Source organism: Podarcis filfolensis (assembly GCF_964270895.1).
Source record: "Podarcis filfolensis genome assembly, chromosome: 6".
NCBI classification, from domain to species: Eukaryota; Metazoa; Chordata; class Lepidosauria; order Squamata; family Lacertidae; genus Podarcis; species Podarcis filfolensis.
The window spans coordinates 57,959,456-57,975,774 of NC_139609.1; the positions used below are offsets into that span (position 1 = coordinate 57,959,456).

General features: G+C 49.1%; 1 protein-coding gene across 2 annotated transcripts; it reads right to left on the reverse strand.

The window, feature by feature from the left end:
• Positions 1–1,623: 1,623 nt before the first annotated feature.
• Positions 1,624–5,991, reverse strand: KISS1 (KiSS-1 metastasis suppressor). Of its 2 annotated transcripts, XM_083618220.1 has the most exons (3): positions 5,255–5,343; positions 2,962–3,081; positions 1,624–2,264 (listed from the first exon to the last, which is right to left on the reverse strand). In XM_083618220.1, the coding sequence occupies exons 2-3, from the start codon at positions 3,062–3,064 to the stop codon at positions 1,993–1,995; spliced, it is 375 nt and encodes a 124-aa protein (XP_083474346.1). In that variant the 5' UTR covers positions 3,065–3,081; positions 5,255–5,343; the 3' UTR covers positions 1,624–1,992. The 2 variants fall into 2 exon arrangements, 1 of the variants encoding a protein (XP_083474346.1); XR_014549142.1 differs by lacking the exons at positions 1,624–2,264; positions 2,962–3,081 and adding an exon at positions 3,648–4,009 and having other exon boundaries at positions 5,255–5,991.
• Between the last annotated feature and the right edge of the window lie 10,328 nt (positions 5,992–16,319).

Consider the following 16,319-nt stretch of genomic DNA (forward strand, 5'->3'; position numbering starts at 1 on the left):
GGGAATGAATTATAGGTTGAGCAGGGCACGTCACATCTGAGTTTTATGGGAGTTCAGAACATTCTAATGGCAAAATCTGAGGTCTAATCTAACTTGAGACTTGTGTTATTGTTTTTGCTAACTACGCAAACCTTTACCCAACTGCTGTTAGGGGCTGTGTGTGTCCTTTACAACTAATTTCAGCCACCGTTGCTGTTTCTATACATCATGGGAATGAAGACTAGGAAATGAAGACTATACCTCACGGAAATGTAGACCATATGCCCTCAGCCCTAGAGTTCCTTTGCCAAAGATCCTTTGGTTGTGTCACCGCTAAAAGGATATTGTAGAGCTGCAAAAGGTTCAGAAAATGGCCGTCAAAATGATCAAGGGGGTGATATGGACAAATCTGAAGCTTTCCTTGTTGGGTCGAATTGCAGCTATAAAGATGAATGTATTGCCAAAAATGTTATTTTTATTTCAATCATTGCAAATTTTGGACAAGATGGACTGTTTCAAGAAGTGGCAGAGAGATATTTCTAGATTTGTCTGGCAGGGCAAGAAGCCCAGAATAAAATTTAAAATATTAACTGATGCAAAGGAAAGAGGCGGATTTGCCCTGCCAGACCTTAAACTTTACTATGAATCAGCAGCATTCTGCTGGTTGAAAGACTGGCTGCTTCTTGAGAACACGGACATTTTGGACCTAGAAGGTTTTAATAATGTTTTTGGGTGGCATGCATATTTGTGGTATGACAAGGTGAAAGCACATAAAGCATTTAAAAACCATATTGTCAGGAAAGCATTGTTTAATGTCTGGATAAGATACAAAGACTTACTGGAAAATAAAACCCCAAGGTGGTTGTCACCAATGGAAGCGAAGGCTCAGAAAAAGCTCAATATGGAGGCCAAATGGCCGAAATATTGGGAAATATTGGAACAAGAAGGAGATAAATTGAAATTGCAGAGTTTCGAGAAATTAAAAGATAAAGTGCGAGACTGGCTTCATTATTATCAAATAAGAGAGGCTTATAATTTGGACAAAAAAAATGGCTTCCATGTGGAAAAATCAAAATTGGAAACAGAACTGTTAGATCCCAAAACTAAGATACTTTCAAGAATGTATAACTTGCTGTTAAAATGGAATACGCAGGATGAAACAGTTAAATCTGCTATGATTAAATGGGCACAAGATGTTGGACATAACATTATGTTTGCTGACTGGAAAACAGTTGTGGACCACCGGTATGAAACAGCTGCCGCACTTTACCTGCCACCACCTGCATCACACAATCTACCACACCCACCACTGGCCAAGAAACAGTGCTGCCATCAGCACTGATTTGGGGCAATATTGCACCAATTTGGGGTGAGATCTCACCCAAAATGGGTGCCAGTGTTGTTGCCACTTCTCTGTCACTGATGGAGGCAGCAGGGCAGGTGGGGTGCCTGCAGGAGTGATGCCTCACAGAGTCTTCTGCTGCCTGAGGCAGTGCCCTCACCCCGCCTAATGGTTGCGCCGGGCCTGTGAGGAAGAGTTTTTAGGATTTGGGAGTTTCAGTTTAGAGAAAAGACAAGTAAGAGGTGACATAATAGAAGTTTATACAATTATGCATGCGATATAGACAAGTAGACAGAAAAGTTTAACACAACAACTTGTGGACATCCAAACGCTTTGTCCCTTCCCTGTTTTTTTTACGCCATCGTAATACTATACACCACTTAGTGAAAACAGAATGAACATGGTCATTATTATAATATCCAGTTAGAACTGGTGAAAGAAATAAGCAATGACCAGCTTGCTACTTCAAAAACAAACATATGTTTCCACCCTTGCTCTGCTGAAATGCCAGCATCTTACTGTGAACTTCAGAGAACTGAGAACCATAAACTGTTTTCCATTCCTTCAGAAGAGCAAAGAAAGAAACCCACCACAATACAGAGCTTGCCCTCTTCCTCTCCCCTGAGGTCTCCCCCCGGACCACCATACTTGGCTATGGCAGCCCCACACTTTCATAATTTCTCTTTTGCTGGCAACGCTTGTCTCTTGCCATATCTTAAACCGAAGGAGTTCCAGTTGTAGGTGGAGAGGTCATTCTTCCGTTCCACCAGCAAGGCCTCCTGTGGGACGGAGACAACTCTGCTCTTCCCTGGAGGCATCCTTTGCCGTAGCTGCTGCTGCTCCTCCTGACGCTTGCCCATAAAAGGTGGTGTGGACTTCTTTTGTGGACATGGGATGGCATCAGCCCAGTGGCTTGGGTTGGCAATGTTTTTGGAAAGTTCCCCTAGGGAGAATGAGAGAGAGAGAGATATGATAGAAAGTAATTTGAGGCTTACTGTTCGGGTGGGGTGAGAAACCTGTTGAAAAGTAAATTCCGAAGGGTTTGCATTATCCCCTCCCCACCATGAACTTTCACAAATAGTGAGGCATGTGATGGAAAGGCATGAGAAGGTAGAAAGCTGCCTTATGTCATCCCATTGGCCCTCTTAGCTCAATATTTTCTATACCAGGGGAACTCGTTGCTCTCTCTATGTTGTTGAACTACAAATCCCATTATCCATGGCCACTGGCCATGCTGGCTAGGGCTGATGGGAGTTGGAGTTCAGCATTTGAGGGCAAGAGTTCCTCATCCATGGTCTACACTGACTGACAGTGGCTCTCAAGGGTTTCACTTAGAATTCATTCTCAGTCCTACACATGCAGTGGGCCTGAAGCTGGGACCTTTTGCATTGAGCCACAGTTCTTTCCCAAAGGGAGGCAGGTAGGAGGGAAGTACATCTGCGATACCCACACCTTCCTAAGAATTAGCCACATGGACTATAGAGTCCACAGTGGTCCCCTGCAGATCGGCATAGTGGGGTCCAGCATGAATTAATGCAGCCCATGTTTGAAAATCAAAATACTAAAATGACACTCCTGATCTTGGAATCAAGAGTGCAGGTTAAATGTAGGAACGGGTCACAACTGATACCACTTGCTACCTGCATGCCAGGAGTCCTTAAGAGGGAAATAGCTGTCAGCTGGTTCTCCAAAGGGAGCGCTGAAGAGTAATAGGAGCACCAGCGAGGAATGGAACAGGCTCATCCTGGGATGTAGCGGATCTGAAAGGAAAGATAAAGGAAAGGAGAGCGGGTGGGGAAATGCTGGAAGAAAACACAGCAGAAAAACAGTGCTGGCAGGGTGAAAAGGGCAGTTGCATGACTTTCTTGCCACTGATCTCCAAATCACAAGGACATATACAAGAGAAGGAAAGAGGAGGAGATGGCAAGGGGAGGAGAGGGAGGCTGCTGATGGGGTGACAAGGCTTGAAATCTTGCAGTTAGACTTTTCTGGTTCAGTTCCTCTCAGCCTCAGTTACCCTGGGACACCATTGAGACAGCAGCCCCCTGAAATTAGAGATGGGTTGGCCATCAAGCATTTCAATCAAGATGTTGTTGGACTCCAGCAATGGGCAGGGATGATGGGAGTTGTAGTCCAGCAATAGCTGAAGGCCATAGGTCCCCCAATCATGGTCTAAATTAACCAAGTAATTTATAAAGACAATGGCATTGTAGGAAGAGTCCTCTCCACCACAGGGTTTCAATCAAAGCTGACCCTGTCATCAGAATAACTACTTTTTATGTCCTTTCCTAAATAATTATAATTACTTTTAGGTCTCTATTGACCTGTCAATATTTTGTTTTAATAGAAAAGGTAATGTGATACGGTTGCAGGAAAATATTTTTTTTATTATATTTCCTTTTCCATTCAAGCCAGCAAATGCTTGTTGTGAGAACAAGCAGAGCTGGGGAAAAGGTCTAGGGAAATGACACCAGTTACTAAAGAAGGAAATACAGTGGCCGACTCAGGAGGACTGAGTCAAAATCTGAATGCAAAATAGAGCCTTGGAATCTTACAAGCTGAAGGATGTCAAACAATGTCCAGTTAAGCCAATTGCTCCTTCAGCCCTTTGAATTTCAGCGTCCTGTGCAATTAGAAGAAACCCTGAGAAGTATGTGTTAGGGGGCTTATGATACTGAGACGAAATAGCTGTGGAAATTTAAAACAAAGGGAAAATCTTGTTTAGCTATATTAGAAATACATGCAGATCATCTTTCCTGTTTAGCTAAATTTGATCAGCATGCATTGTGTATGATTTGAATCATCTATGTGAGTAGAAGCACACCAGTAGGGGATGTTGCCTGCACAGGGAATATTGACCAGTGGATTAGACTAATGTGTCTGTTATGGGCTCCTGATTGATATGGTGAACAATGAAAAGTCACGTATCTTTGCAAGGAATTTTCAGCTCTTAGAAAAGTTCTTTCCAGGGCAAATGTTTCCCCACTGTTACTTTAGAAGAGAGGGACAGAAGAAGCCTGATCCCTTTTTCCTGTTGCAGTGTCCTGCCTTTTTAAGAACCTTACTTGTGTGCTTTAGCACATATTTATTTCTTTATTATCATTATTACTCAGCACTCTACTGTGTTCTTCAAACATGCGGTATTATGCATATTCTCTCTGTAATAATTGCAGTTGGGAAACTGAGTCTGACAAGAGAGGGAGACTTGCCTAATGCACCCCCCCCCCGCCCCCACCCCATGACTTCCAAAGCTGGGGTGAAATTTCATGGAACCATAGAATTGTAAAATTGGAAGGGACCCCAAGGGTCAAAGGGATATCCAACCAGTAGATTGTGATCTACCAGTAGATCCCCAGCAGATCCTGGTAGTTCACGGGATCCTTATCATGTACAAAAAGTTATGGGGGGGGAGCTAAAAAACTCTGTGCAAAAACTCCCCAAAAAGCTGAACAACTCTGGGTAATCCACCCACCCCACACACGCTCCTCCTCCCTCCAATGACAATGGGTAGATCACTGCCAGTTTTTTTATACTGGGAGTAGATCACAGTCTCTTGGGAGTTATAGTCCAATCCCCCCAAATGCAAGAAACTTAGCTAAAGCATCCATGACAGATGGGAGAGAGAGTGTTTTAAAATTCATGCAGGCAACATGCGGGGGGGGGGAGTACATTTCATTCCTTTAAAAAGCAATCTACCTCTTCCAAAATGAAAAAGACATATGCAACCCAAACCTATGAATCGCTTGCCCATGAGCAAGTCACACTCATTTAATGATGCTTACTCCCATGTATATATTTGCATACATTTTAGCCCCACAGTGCAATCCTATTCATGTTTATTCAGAAGTGAGCCCCATTCAGTTCAGCAGGACTTTCTCTCAGGTTAGTGTGCAAGTGCAGCCTGAGGCTTAAAGTTCCTCCCTCTCTACTAACCTCAGTTCTCTTTTAGATGTTCGTGCCAAGACTCCTCTGCTGCTTCTGTTTGATCTCTTGAAAGGAGGAGAGCGCAGCTGCTCTTTGGAGTCCAGGTCCCTCTCAAGTGCAGTATAACCCACCAACCCCCCTTTGCTGCATGACCTGGCAGTTGACATCAGCAGAGATGGATCCACCTCTACCTTTTGTCTTCTACTCTCCCTCCTTAATGGATTCTGCTTCAGAAACAGTTGCCATGTCTATTCCTCTTGCTTGCAGTATGGGGCAGCTTTACATTATTATTGTTTCCGCCTTCTTCACAATGGAGCCAGAGCTGTTGGTATAAATTGGTAATTCCAGAGAATGAAATGCCTTCTCTTTCTTGCTCTGATTTAAACATGTTTTTCCCCCTCAAGCCTTCCTTTTAAAACATTTTTTCTAAGTATCTCTTCCACATTATTCTCTCTCGCCCTCCTCTACACATGCCCAGCACTGGGTGTTGAAATTTTGCACCCCTAACAATTTTGTGCCCGGGGCAACTTAATCTGTGCCCCCCATGCCATGCTACTGTACAAGGCGGAGGGGGGGCCAGCAGCTGTACATATTATTTGGAGGGTACGTATCCGACATACAGAGGCCCTGTGCACAAGGTGGAGGTTGGGAAGAAAGATCACATAGCTCTCTGCTGAATAACCATCTCCATAGCTTTAGCCAAACTAAATACAATGGCACCTCTGGTTACGTACTTAATTCATTCTGGAGGTCCATTCTGTTACGGTAAAATTCCGGGTGCGAGTCTGCTCAGCCTCCCGGCTCGTCGGACTAAGTCCGCGGGTCCTAGCGGAAAAATGAGCTCAGCCGGACACAGGAGCAAGATGCGGAGATCCAAGGTTTATTGTGCAACAGGTTCAAGGCAAGATTGAACAGCCAGAAATGGGTGACATGAACTTTTAAAAGTTCCCTCCAAGTCCCAGAATACAGTGCAATAAACGTCATGAATACATTATGGGAAGGTTGGGTTTCACAGCTTACATCATGAATATGTTACAGAAAGGTGGGGTTACACACATTAGCATTTCAGGGAAGGGAGGGGGCAGTGTGCGGAGTGAGAGATATGCATAGATAAGCACTTCCTGAGCACCGGTGGTGATAGAACAATAGTCCAGATATGCATCGTCTGCCACCTGGCATTGCCCGGAGGAAGGGCTTGGCAGAACGATCTGACAGGATTAGGGTCTTCCTGAGTACGTGACCTGTCGCTTAGGAGATTATGGAGGGAAATAGGGTATCGTAGAGTCCGAAGGGAGCTGAGCTGATTGACACCAGAACGAAGGAAATCGGTGCTAGGGTTGATTTTATATGAATTTTAGAAGTTTCAGCTTATTTCAAGTTCACTCTCATATTGCTAATCAAAGTCGGAAGTGAATGGATACATTGTTGCAGTCTTTGATACATTCAGGGGTCCAGGAGTTTCGATTCCATTGTTCTCCCAGCAGGGGAGCTGTCAACAACCTGTCAGGAGGTTAAATGAGGCGTGCAAAGCTAGCTGAGCTACCTCTGCAAGGCGAATGCACGGTTCTGATTGGCCAAAGCGCGGCCATTATAGTCAATGGGAGATACATTTTGACACGGTCTACTCACGTTAAGAATGGAGCGAGAGGGAAACGAAGGAAAGATGGTGGGCTTATTCCGCCCGTATAGGGAGAGGGAAAGAGAAGTCCTTTATTTACAGGACTAGGGTGCAGAGGGTGCAGTGTGGTGCTTGTGCGACAGTGTGGGGTTTAGGGAGCTGTCGAGGTCATCGCCTCGAGTCCCCTGGGGCTGGTGGAGGGGCCGAAGATGGTACCCCCCCCTTTCCGTATCAGTCCCCCATTCGGAGATAGATTTGCATTAAAGTTCTGTAAGAACTTGCAAATCCTTTCTCCGCACCCTATATTTCTGTGATCTCATACTCCCCTTCTCCTAGGTGTCTCATCTGCACATATTCAGGGAAGACAGGGGCACTGTGTGAACGGGAATAGGCTCGGAAGGAAAGAGGGGCAGATTGTTTAGGACAGCGAAAGAGAGAACAGCAAGGAGTCACACAGTGGATAGTACAGCAGAACATTGAGACGCAAAGGACAACAGCAAGGACAGTAACAAGCATAACCTTAAGTAATTGTCGGAGCCATCCGAGCTTCGGTAGCCACCCCCACAGGTCTAGATCGGATAGTCCCTCATGCTGTATGTCGCTTAGTTTTCCTGCTAGTTCATGGATATTATTTAAATGTCCGGTGATATTTAGAGATTGGTCAGTCACATAGGTGCAGCATTCGGTACCTATTAAGGCACACGTCCCTCCCTGACTGGACAGCAGGAAATCTGTCGCAATTCGGGTTTGTAAACTTAATTGCCTTACCTCGGACAGTTCCGACATGAGGGAATCTGTAATTTGGGTGGCTTCCTGCATGAATTTAAGTAGGATGTCAGTGAGCCGGAGGATGTCCACATGGTTGGATCCTGCTCCATAAGCGGGGAAGAGGGCTCTGCCTACCGTCTCCCCATTGGCAGCGACATCTGTCAGGTCTGACAGCCCCTTCTGTTCTCTCCTGTTCCTCTGCCTCCCGGGGGGTAGGTGTGGAACCACTCTGATTCCGGGAACAATGTACCCAACAAAGCAGGATCCCGACATGTGGGGGCTTACCCAGGTGTATGCGCGGTGTCCACATACCCAGAATAAGCCGCTAAGGTAAGATTCCATCCTCCCGGAGGCAAGAGCTTGCAGCAGTATAGAGTCCGTTGGCTGGGGTTTCCAATGGGGTTGGTGCCCTACCACAGTGGCCCAAGCACTGGTGAGGTTGGGGTAGGTGTGGGAGCCAGTGGTGTCGGTAACGGTGACCTCGCCGGTGGACAGGATTTCCAAATTGGAACTACATGTGCTAGATCCGATGAAGGTCCCGTCTCCGGTGAAGGCACGACAGAGGGGTCCCTTCGTGGGTCCGGTGAGGTAGAGGTATTGATGTGTTAAGTTCAGTGCAGTTAGGTTCCAGGAGGTGACGTCTCCGGAGCGGAACTGCTCCAAGGTTACTGGTATTGGGACCAGGGGTAAGCTTTGTTGGAGGTGGCTGGGTGCATGGGCGCAGATCCAGCAGTCAGAGTAGGGTGCCTCCTTTGCCACCTGACTGAGAAGCTTGATGTAAGAGTTTTGTTCCCAGGATGAGAGGACGTCTTCTCCGGGGATGGAGGGGTCTGTGCCGAGTCGTCGGGGTGCAGTACCTACTGGGTGAAGAGGATCGGTAGTATTGAGGAGTCGCCTCTCCTTGGCGATGCCTCCGCACCTTAGTGGTCCGACATTGTCCCATGTGGGGGGGCGTGAAGGGTGCACGGGATGATGCCATCCTTCCAGGTATTCGGCTCCCTTCCAGTCATGGGTGACTCCAAGGTCCCACAAGCAACAGAACCGCCTCAGACAAAGTCCCTGGAGTTGAGGCTTCCGGGGTCCTGGGGTCATGAGGAGGCACTGGAATCCGAAGATCAGGTTTTCGGAGGGATGGTTCGAGTCAGTGTATGCCGGCGAAGCTCTCCGTACCTTGCTTTCGGTCCAATTAGGGCTCCGCGTGACCTCTCCATTTTGGTAGAGAAGGTACGTCCCGTTATAGCACTGCAATCGGTAAAACGAGTGATCGAGCGTGAGGGCAGCTGACCCGATGCGGTGTAGGTCTTTGTCGCGGATGAAGAGTTCCCAATATTCATTGTTTGTGAGCCGGGGTACAAGCGAATGGCGCAGAAGGGTCCGGGATTCCGGGAGACAGAAGTCAAAGTCCCCCATTCGGTCAGGGTTGGACTTTCCTCCGGTCTCGACCTTGTGGTAGTCGAGGAAATGATAGTCCGTTTGCAGTCCGGTGCAGTGGTCTGATGAGGGAGGCGATGCTCCGGTCGGGGTGACGAGGAAAAGGAGGAAAAGGATCAGGTTCATAGTCACACGGGGTTAAAGGAAGGAGGCAATCCACGGGGTCGTCAGGGTAAGCTGCGAAGCCAATCGTCAAAGCGAGGTATCAGGGTGGCTGTCAAAGTGAGCTGTCAAATCGCCGTCAAAGCGAGCTGTCAAAACCAGCGGAAGTCTATGGAGCTGTCAAAGTGGTTGTCAAAGCGAGCTGTCAAAACCAGCGGAAGTCTATGGAGCTGTCAAAGTGGTTGTCAAAGCGAGCTGTCAAAACCAGCGGAAGTCTATGGAGCTGTCAAAGTGGTTGTCAAAGCGAGCTGTCAAAACCAGCGGAAGTCTATGGAGCTGTCAAAGCGGCTGTCAAAGTGAGCTGTCAAACCCGTTTAAAGCGGAGTTTGATGGCGTTGGTGTCGGGGATGATCTCGGAAGTCCAGTTGGATGTAGCGGTGTCTGGTCCGGTCTGTTGAGCCCGACCTTGGCCCCGATCTGGTCCGGTCTGTTGAGCCCGATCTTGGCTCCGATCTGGTCCGGTCTGTTGAGCCCGATCTTGGCTCCGATCTGGTCCGGTCTGTTGAGCCCGATCTTGGCTCCGATCTGGTCCGGTCTGTTGATCTTCGTCGTCGATGTATGAAGTTGGCAAAGCGGGCGGAGTTGAAAAGGTGAAGTCGTCACCGCAGTCTTCTTCCGCCTCCGGAGGGGGGGGGGTGCCGACTTGCACCTCGTGTGATGTAGCCAGGAGTTTTTCTCACCTACTTTCACGGCGGTTGGTGAAGTCAGCAGGATTTGGTAGGGACCTTCCCACGCAGGTTGAAGGGGTTCCTTTTGATAGACCTTGACGAGGATCCAGTCACCTGGATGGAAGGAGTGGGCTTCGACGTCGATGGGCAGATTCTGTCCTTCGAGAGCCACGTACTGGTGGAGACGTTGTAGCTGTGTCTGAAGCTGAATGACATAATTAGTGAGTTCTGCCTCCCCTAGTTCGAGTTCAGAGAGGGGAAAGATGGTATTATAGACAGGGGGAGGTCTCCCGAATAAGAGTTCGTATGGAGATAGTTTCAGTGGTCCAGTAGGGGCACTCCTTATATTATGGAGAACTAGTGGGAGTGCATTTACCCATTTCAGTCCAGTGAGCTTACAGAGTTTTCCCAGTTGTATTTTGATCTCCTGGTTCATGCGCTCTACTTGACCAGAGGACTGAGGGTGATAGGGTGTGTGGAGATCCCATTTTATTTGTAGAGCTTTTGCCACTGATTGCACTATTTGAGCAGTGAAATGGGTTCCTCTGTCACTGTCTAGGCGGCGGGGAATGCCAAACCGAGGAATGATGTCTTGTAGGAGGGCTCTGGCTACTACAGAAGCGGTGGGTTTCCTACAGGGGAATCCCTCTACCCAGGAGGAGAGCTTATCTACTATGATCAAGGCATGTTTGAAGCCCTGGCAGTGTGGTAGGTCGATAAAGTCCAATTGTAGGCTTTCAAAGGGGACGAATGCCCACGGCCTGGCTCCCGGTGGCTTTCGGGGTTGTCGCTTGGGGTTAAAGGAGTTGCAAGTGGTACAGTTCTTTGATGCGGTTGTGGCTGCGACTGCAAGTCCCGGAGCGTACCAGGACCTCTTAACATGCTCTACCAGCCTCCCCTTTCCCCAGTGTGTTCGTTGGTGGAGGACCCTCACCAATTTTGGAACCCAGGATTTTGGAAGGACGGTCCTGCCATCTGGGAGGACCCACACGCCATCTTGCTCGAATGCACCCACAGAGCGCCAGAGGCTTTTTTCCTCTTCAGGGGTTTCTTTGTAAATTTGTGTGGGATCTATGTTGGCTGGGATTTGTACGGCCTGAAATTCTGACTCGTTGTTCGGGGGGCGGAGTGCTGCTGATTGAGCTGCCTTGTCAGCTCGTCTGTTACCCTTTGATACTGGGTCCCTACCCCGGGTGTGTGCTTTGCAATGCACAACTGCGATCGCGGCCGGTAGGTGGATGGCAGTCAGGAGCCTTTCTACTAAGGCAGCATGTGAAATTTTAGAGCCGGCTGCCGTCAGGAAGCCCCTTTGTAGCCAGATTTGACCGGTAGTATGTACCAATCCAAAGCAGTATTTACTGTCGGTATAGATGGTAGCCCGCTTGCCTTCGCTGATCTCACAGGCACGTATGAGTGCTATTAATTCTGCAGCTTGAGCACTATATTGGGGGTTAATTGGGTTGGATTCTAAGATTTCAAAATCAGTGACCACGGCGTATCCTGTTTTCCTCTCCCCCTCCACAACCTTTGAGCTACCGTCTGTGTAAAGTATTAGGTCCGGGTTCTCCAAAGGTAGATGATCTAAGTCTTCCCTGGGTCTTTCTGCCTGTCGAACTATGGTGGCGCAGTCGTGGTGTGGGGTTCCGTCCTCAGGGAGAGGCAGAAGGGTAGCTGGGTTAAGGGAGTTGACTCGTTTGATAGTAACGTTTGATGGTGTTAATAGGAGGGCTTCATACTTGTTTAGTCGGGAGTTTGAAAAATGATGGCAGCCTCTCAAAGTTAGGAGGGTGGAGACAGAGTGGGGAACATGAATGATGATTTCGTGTCCTAGGACCGTCTCTTGGGCTTTTTCAAGGAGGATTGCTGCGGCGGCTATGGCCCTTAGGCAACTTACTGCCCCTTTCGCGGTGGTGTCTAATTGCAGACTATAGTATGCTACCGGTCTCTCTTGGTCTCGGAAAGGCTGAGTCAGTACCCCTGAGGCTACCCCCATGTGTTCATGGACGAACAAGTTGAAGGGGATTCTGTAGTCGGGTAAACCTAGAGCGGGGGCAGACCTTAGTTCCCGCTTTAGCCGCTCAAAAGATTTATAGGCTCTTTCCTCCCATATTAGGATGTCCGGATGGTCTTGGCGGGTCATGGCGGACAGGGGTTTTGTTATTTCACTGTAACCTGGGATCCAAGCTCTACAGAAGCCAGCCATGCCCAGAAAACCCCGCAATTGCCGCTTAGTTTTTGGAAGGGGAATTTTTGTCACTGCTTCTATTCTGTCAGTGGCTAAGCTTCGGGTGCCCACTCCTAGGATGTGCCCGAGGTACTTTACTTCTTGCCTGCAGTATTGTAGTTTTTTTTGGTGAGACCTTATGTCCCTTCCGGGCTAGTTCAGCAAGAAGATGTTTGGTGTCGGTTTTACATGCTTCCTCACTAGTAGAACAGAGGAGCAGATCGTCTACATAAAGCGAGAGGGAGGAGCCAGCAGGGAGGTGTACATCCTGCAGATCTTGATGCAGTATGGCTGAGAAGATCGCGGGTGACTCCACATACCCCTGGGGTAACCTAGTCCAGGTTAGCTGACTAGGGCCCCATGTGAAGGCGAAGAGGAATTGGCTGGCAGGGTCTAGGGGTATGCTAAAGAAGGCAGAGCATAGGTCCGCAGCTGTATACCATTCAGTCTCTGCCGGTATGGCGTTCAAGAGGGAATTTGGGTTGCCCACCACTGGGTGGCGGGGTATCACAAATTGGTTCACCAGTCTGAGATCTTGGACAAAGCGGTATCGGACTGGGGCTCCTTCTACGGACGGTTTCTTAACTGGGAGCACTGGGGTATTGCATGGGGATGCACAAGGAACCAGGATCCCTTTTTCAAGGAAGTCCTCTATCATGGGTGTTAGTCCTTCGATGGCTTCCTTGGGCAAAGGATATTGTTTTGTGCACGGGAAAGGTAGGTCAGTTTTGTAGGTGATTTTTACGGGAGTTGCTGAGAGTAGGAGGCCCACTGATGTTGACTCGGTGCCCCATAGGGAGGAGGGTAAGTCCTTCAACTCTGGAGGGAGCTCTGGAGATTGCCTGTCTGCTTTCTCTTCTGCTATTATTCCCTGGAATGCGGGGATAGATTCCTCGGGCATGTGTAGGTAGATGCCCTCCTTGGAACATTTAATTGTCGCATTTAATTTACAAAGTAAGTCTCTTCCGAGGAGGTTTACAGGGCTGCTGGTTAAGAGGAAGGTATGTTCAGCGAGCAGGGGTCCGAGGGTAACTTTAGATGGGCGTGAAAGTGGACAAGTACGGGGTATCCCATCCAGTCCCATAACTTTTCTGGTCTCTGAGCCTGGTTCCAAATGGCTATTCGTTAGGGTGGAATATGTGGCTCCGGTATCTAAGAGGCATTGATAAGGATGGCCGTCAATCTCTATGGTGCAAAACGGGTCTTCTGGAGATAAGGTTAGGATCGGACAGATAGTTTGAGTTTGGTTGGGATCCCCTTTTAATTGTCAGTAGGTTTCTATATCGTCCGGGGGAGGTTGGTTAGGTGGGTGCAAGGGTGGTGCGGTGGCGTTTGTCCAAGGGTGAGTAGGTGGGATTATTGCGGGCATCTGAGTCCTCGGTCCTGGTAGGGGTCTTTGGGTTTGAGCAGGTACACTTGGAGGCGTCGGTTGGTTGAAGGGGGCCGAGGGGTTTGTATGAGGGGTATAGGTGGTGGGTGTGGGGTTTCCATACCCGTGGGCCATATTAGGTTGCGGTACGCCATAGGCCATATTATTGAGGTAGGGGCAAAACCTTTTTATGTGCCCGTCTTCTTGACAGTAAAAGCATCCCCCAGTAGTGGGTCCCCACGGTCTATGAGGGTTCGGAGGTCCTCCTCCCCGGACCCCCCTTCCTCGACTGAAACCTCTGCCTCTGGTGGAGTGTGGTTCCATACTAAGGGCTAGAATCTGCTCAGTTTCAGGTTTGGGGTCTTTTCTTTTCCTCTCATCTCGAGAGTTAAAAACAGATTTTGCAATAGAGAGGATTTCACTGACGCTTTTTCCGTCATACCCTATTTGTAGATTCAGAGCCTTTCTAATGTCAGGGCACGCTTGGTCTTTAAAGAAGCCCTTCACTATAACTTCGTGCTGGGGGTTATCTGGATCAATCCCCCCCCCAGGTCTTGATGGCTGATACCAGCCTGGTATAATAGTCGGACGGATGTTCGTTGGTCCCTTGTAACACGGTCTGGACCTTCGTCCAGTTAACAGTACGTTGTCCAGCAGCCTTAATGCCGTCTAGGATCGCTTTCTTGAATAACTTTAAACACCAAATCCCATCTGTAGTATTATAATCCCAGGCCGGTTCGACGCGCAGGCATTGAGCCGTGAGTGCTTCTACCCCTTCTGGGCGTCCCGTTTGATAATCCGGGAGTTCAATTGCTTCTGCAGCCTTGGCTAAAATATCTGCCTTCTCGGCTTCGTTAAAAAGGGCGTTCAGGAGAACATGGACGTCCGGCCAAGTTGGGTTATGGGTTGAAAAAATGGCGCTGACCTGGCGGTGGCATTTGTCCGGGTCATCTCTTAAGGATGGCATTTGATTTGACCAGGTTACCAGGTCTGCCGTGTAGAATGGTTGGTGGGTGTATATCATCCGAGGGGGTCCGTCCGGCTGCAAGGGTGGGATCGGTAGGGCCCTTAAGGGCATCTGGGTGACTACCGGATCCGTGTCCCTAGACGTCCCCGGGGTCTCTTTGGATTTCTCTGCATGACTAGAGTCTCCTGTGGTAACATTCCTTTTATCTCTAGCTCGCAATCTCTGTTTTATGCCCCCTTGTGCTCCTGGTTCTCCTGTCCCTTCATCGCTGTCTGAATTCTCATCTAGAGCGGGTCGAGTAGTTCCCCTATAATAGAAGGGGATGAGTGTCTGTTCCGTATGGTCATCTGTAGGATATCCTTCATACGGGGGGGGGGTAGAGATTGCCTTGCAGGACTTAAGATTGGCAATTGATAGTTCGTAGCCTCCTTCGGAACTTGGAACATTCCTCTGACCGTCTCGAAGGCGGCTAGGTATTCTAACTGACGGGGCTTCTCCTCCATCAGATACTTTTTGAGGTATCGTAGGCGGTCTTCATTAAAAGAGCCTCCTTTTGGCCAGCGTAGCTCAGGTCTCGCGGAGGCTGTGCCTGTAGGCCAGGTTTCTTTGCAAAGGTCTTCTAGCTTCTGTCTCGATAGTACCTTATGCCCGGGAATAGCCTTCCAATAAGAGATGACAACCTCGAGAGGGGAGTCGGGGTCTCTCTGGGATTTGGATGGCTTTCTGGAAGCCTTCCTCCCGGAGTGAGTCCGCTCGTATTTGGAAGCTTGGGTACCCATTTTAAATTCACGCGTGTCTGGGGTAAAAGAAGAGAGGTTTATTGAAAGGGGGGCTGGGGTTTATCAGGGAATGCTATCCTCAGTTGCTTGGCAACTTCCTAACAGGGTTTCTTTTAGAGAGCTCTTCTACCTATTTCCTAAAATTCTTTCCTTTCTCACTTATTTCTTCTTCCTTACTTATCTATTTCCTGGGGTTTTCCTTTCCACTCTGCCAAATCCCGCCCAATTCCTCTTGAGCTATCCCTCCTGGCAACCTCCTACCTATCGTTACAATCTCAGGAAAAGGGGCCCTACTGGACGCCCGCGCCGTGCGGTGCCAGATCGGGTAGTCCCTTGATAGAGTTTTTGTTTGTTGACGGAAAATCCCCCTTGCTTTCGGAAGCGGGCTCACGCACGATACACGTGTTACGTGGCCCGACCGGTGCGGCTGGGATTATTGATAGAAAGCAAGACCCCTTCCTGCCCCCTCCGTAAGGGCGCTCGGGAAGTTCGGAAGAAGAACTCCAGCCCCTTGCTTTCAACTGAGATGTCCGTTGCAGAGAGTCGGCTGTCTTTCCAAGCCGGGTCTCTCCGTCTTACTTTCGGACTCTCAATTGGTGCGGCTGACTGGAGGGTTTGAGAGGAAAAGAGATAGAGCTCAGAACCCCCCTTTCGGGTCGAGCGGCAGTCCACGGTCTCTCTCAGCAACTGGACCAAGAGACAGGCGAGAAAGAGCGATAGAGAGGAGGGCAGAGAATTCAGTTGCCAGGAGATTCCACCCCCTTCCCACCAGTGCACTGGGTTTTCCTTTTCCTTATACTCACGTGTCTTCTATGATGATCCCGGGATCGAAGAAGCCGGCTGGATGTCCTTTGCTCCCCGGCTGAACCCTGGGACGTTTGATTACCGCCCGGAGGATGGCCGGGGGTCCAAAAGGTCTTCCCGGGCAAAGCGGCCCGGAGCCGGCTGAAGATTTCGGGGCCCCCGGTCAGCAGCACGGGAGAACCGCCCGCCCCACGTTGGGCGCCAAATGTTACGGTAAAATTCCGGGTGCGAGTCTGCTCAGCCTCCCGGCTCGTCGGACTAAGTCCGCGGGTCCTAGCGGAAAA

Bases quoted from the DNA above. Each gene is read 5' to 3' on its own strand.
- KISS1 (XM_083618220.1), bottom strand. From the start codon at position 3,064: ATGAGCCTGTTCCATTCCTCGCTGGTGCTCCTATTACTCTTCAGCGCT. The intron at 2,265-2,961 runs GTAGCAAGTGGT...CATTCTCCCTAG, and splicing joins TAAGGACTCCTGGCATGCAG to GGGAACTTTCCAAAAACATT.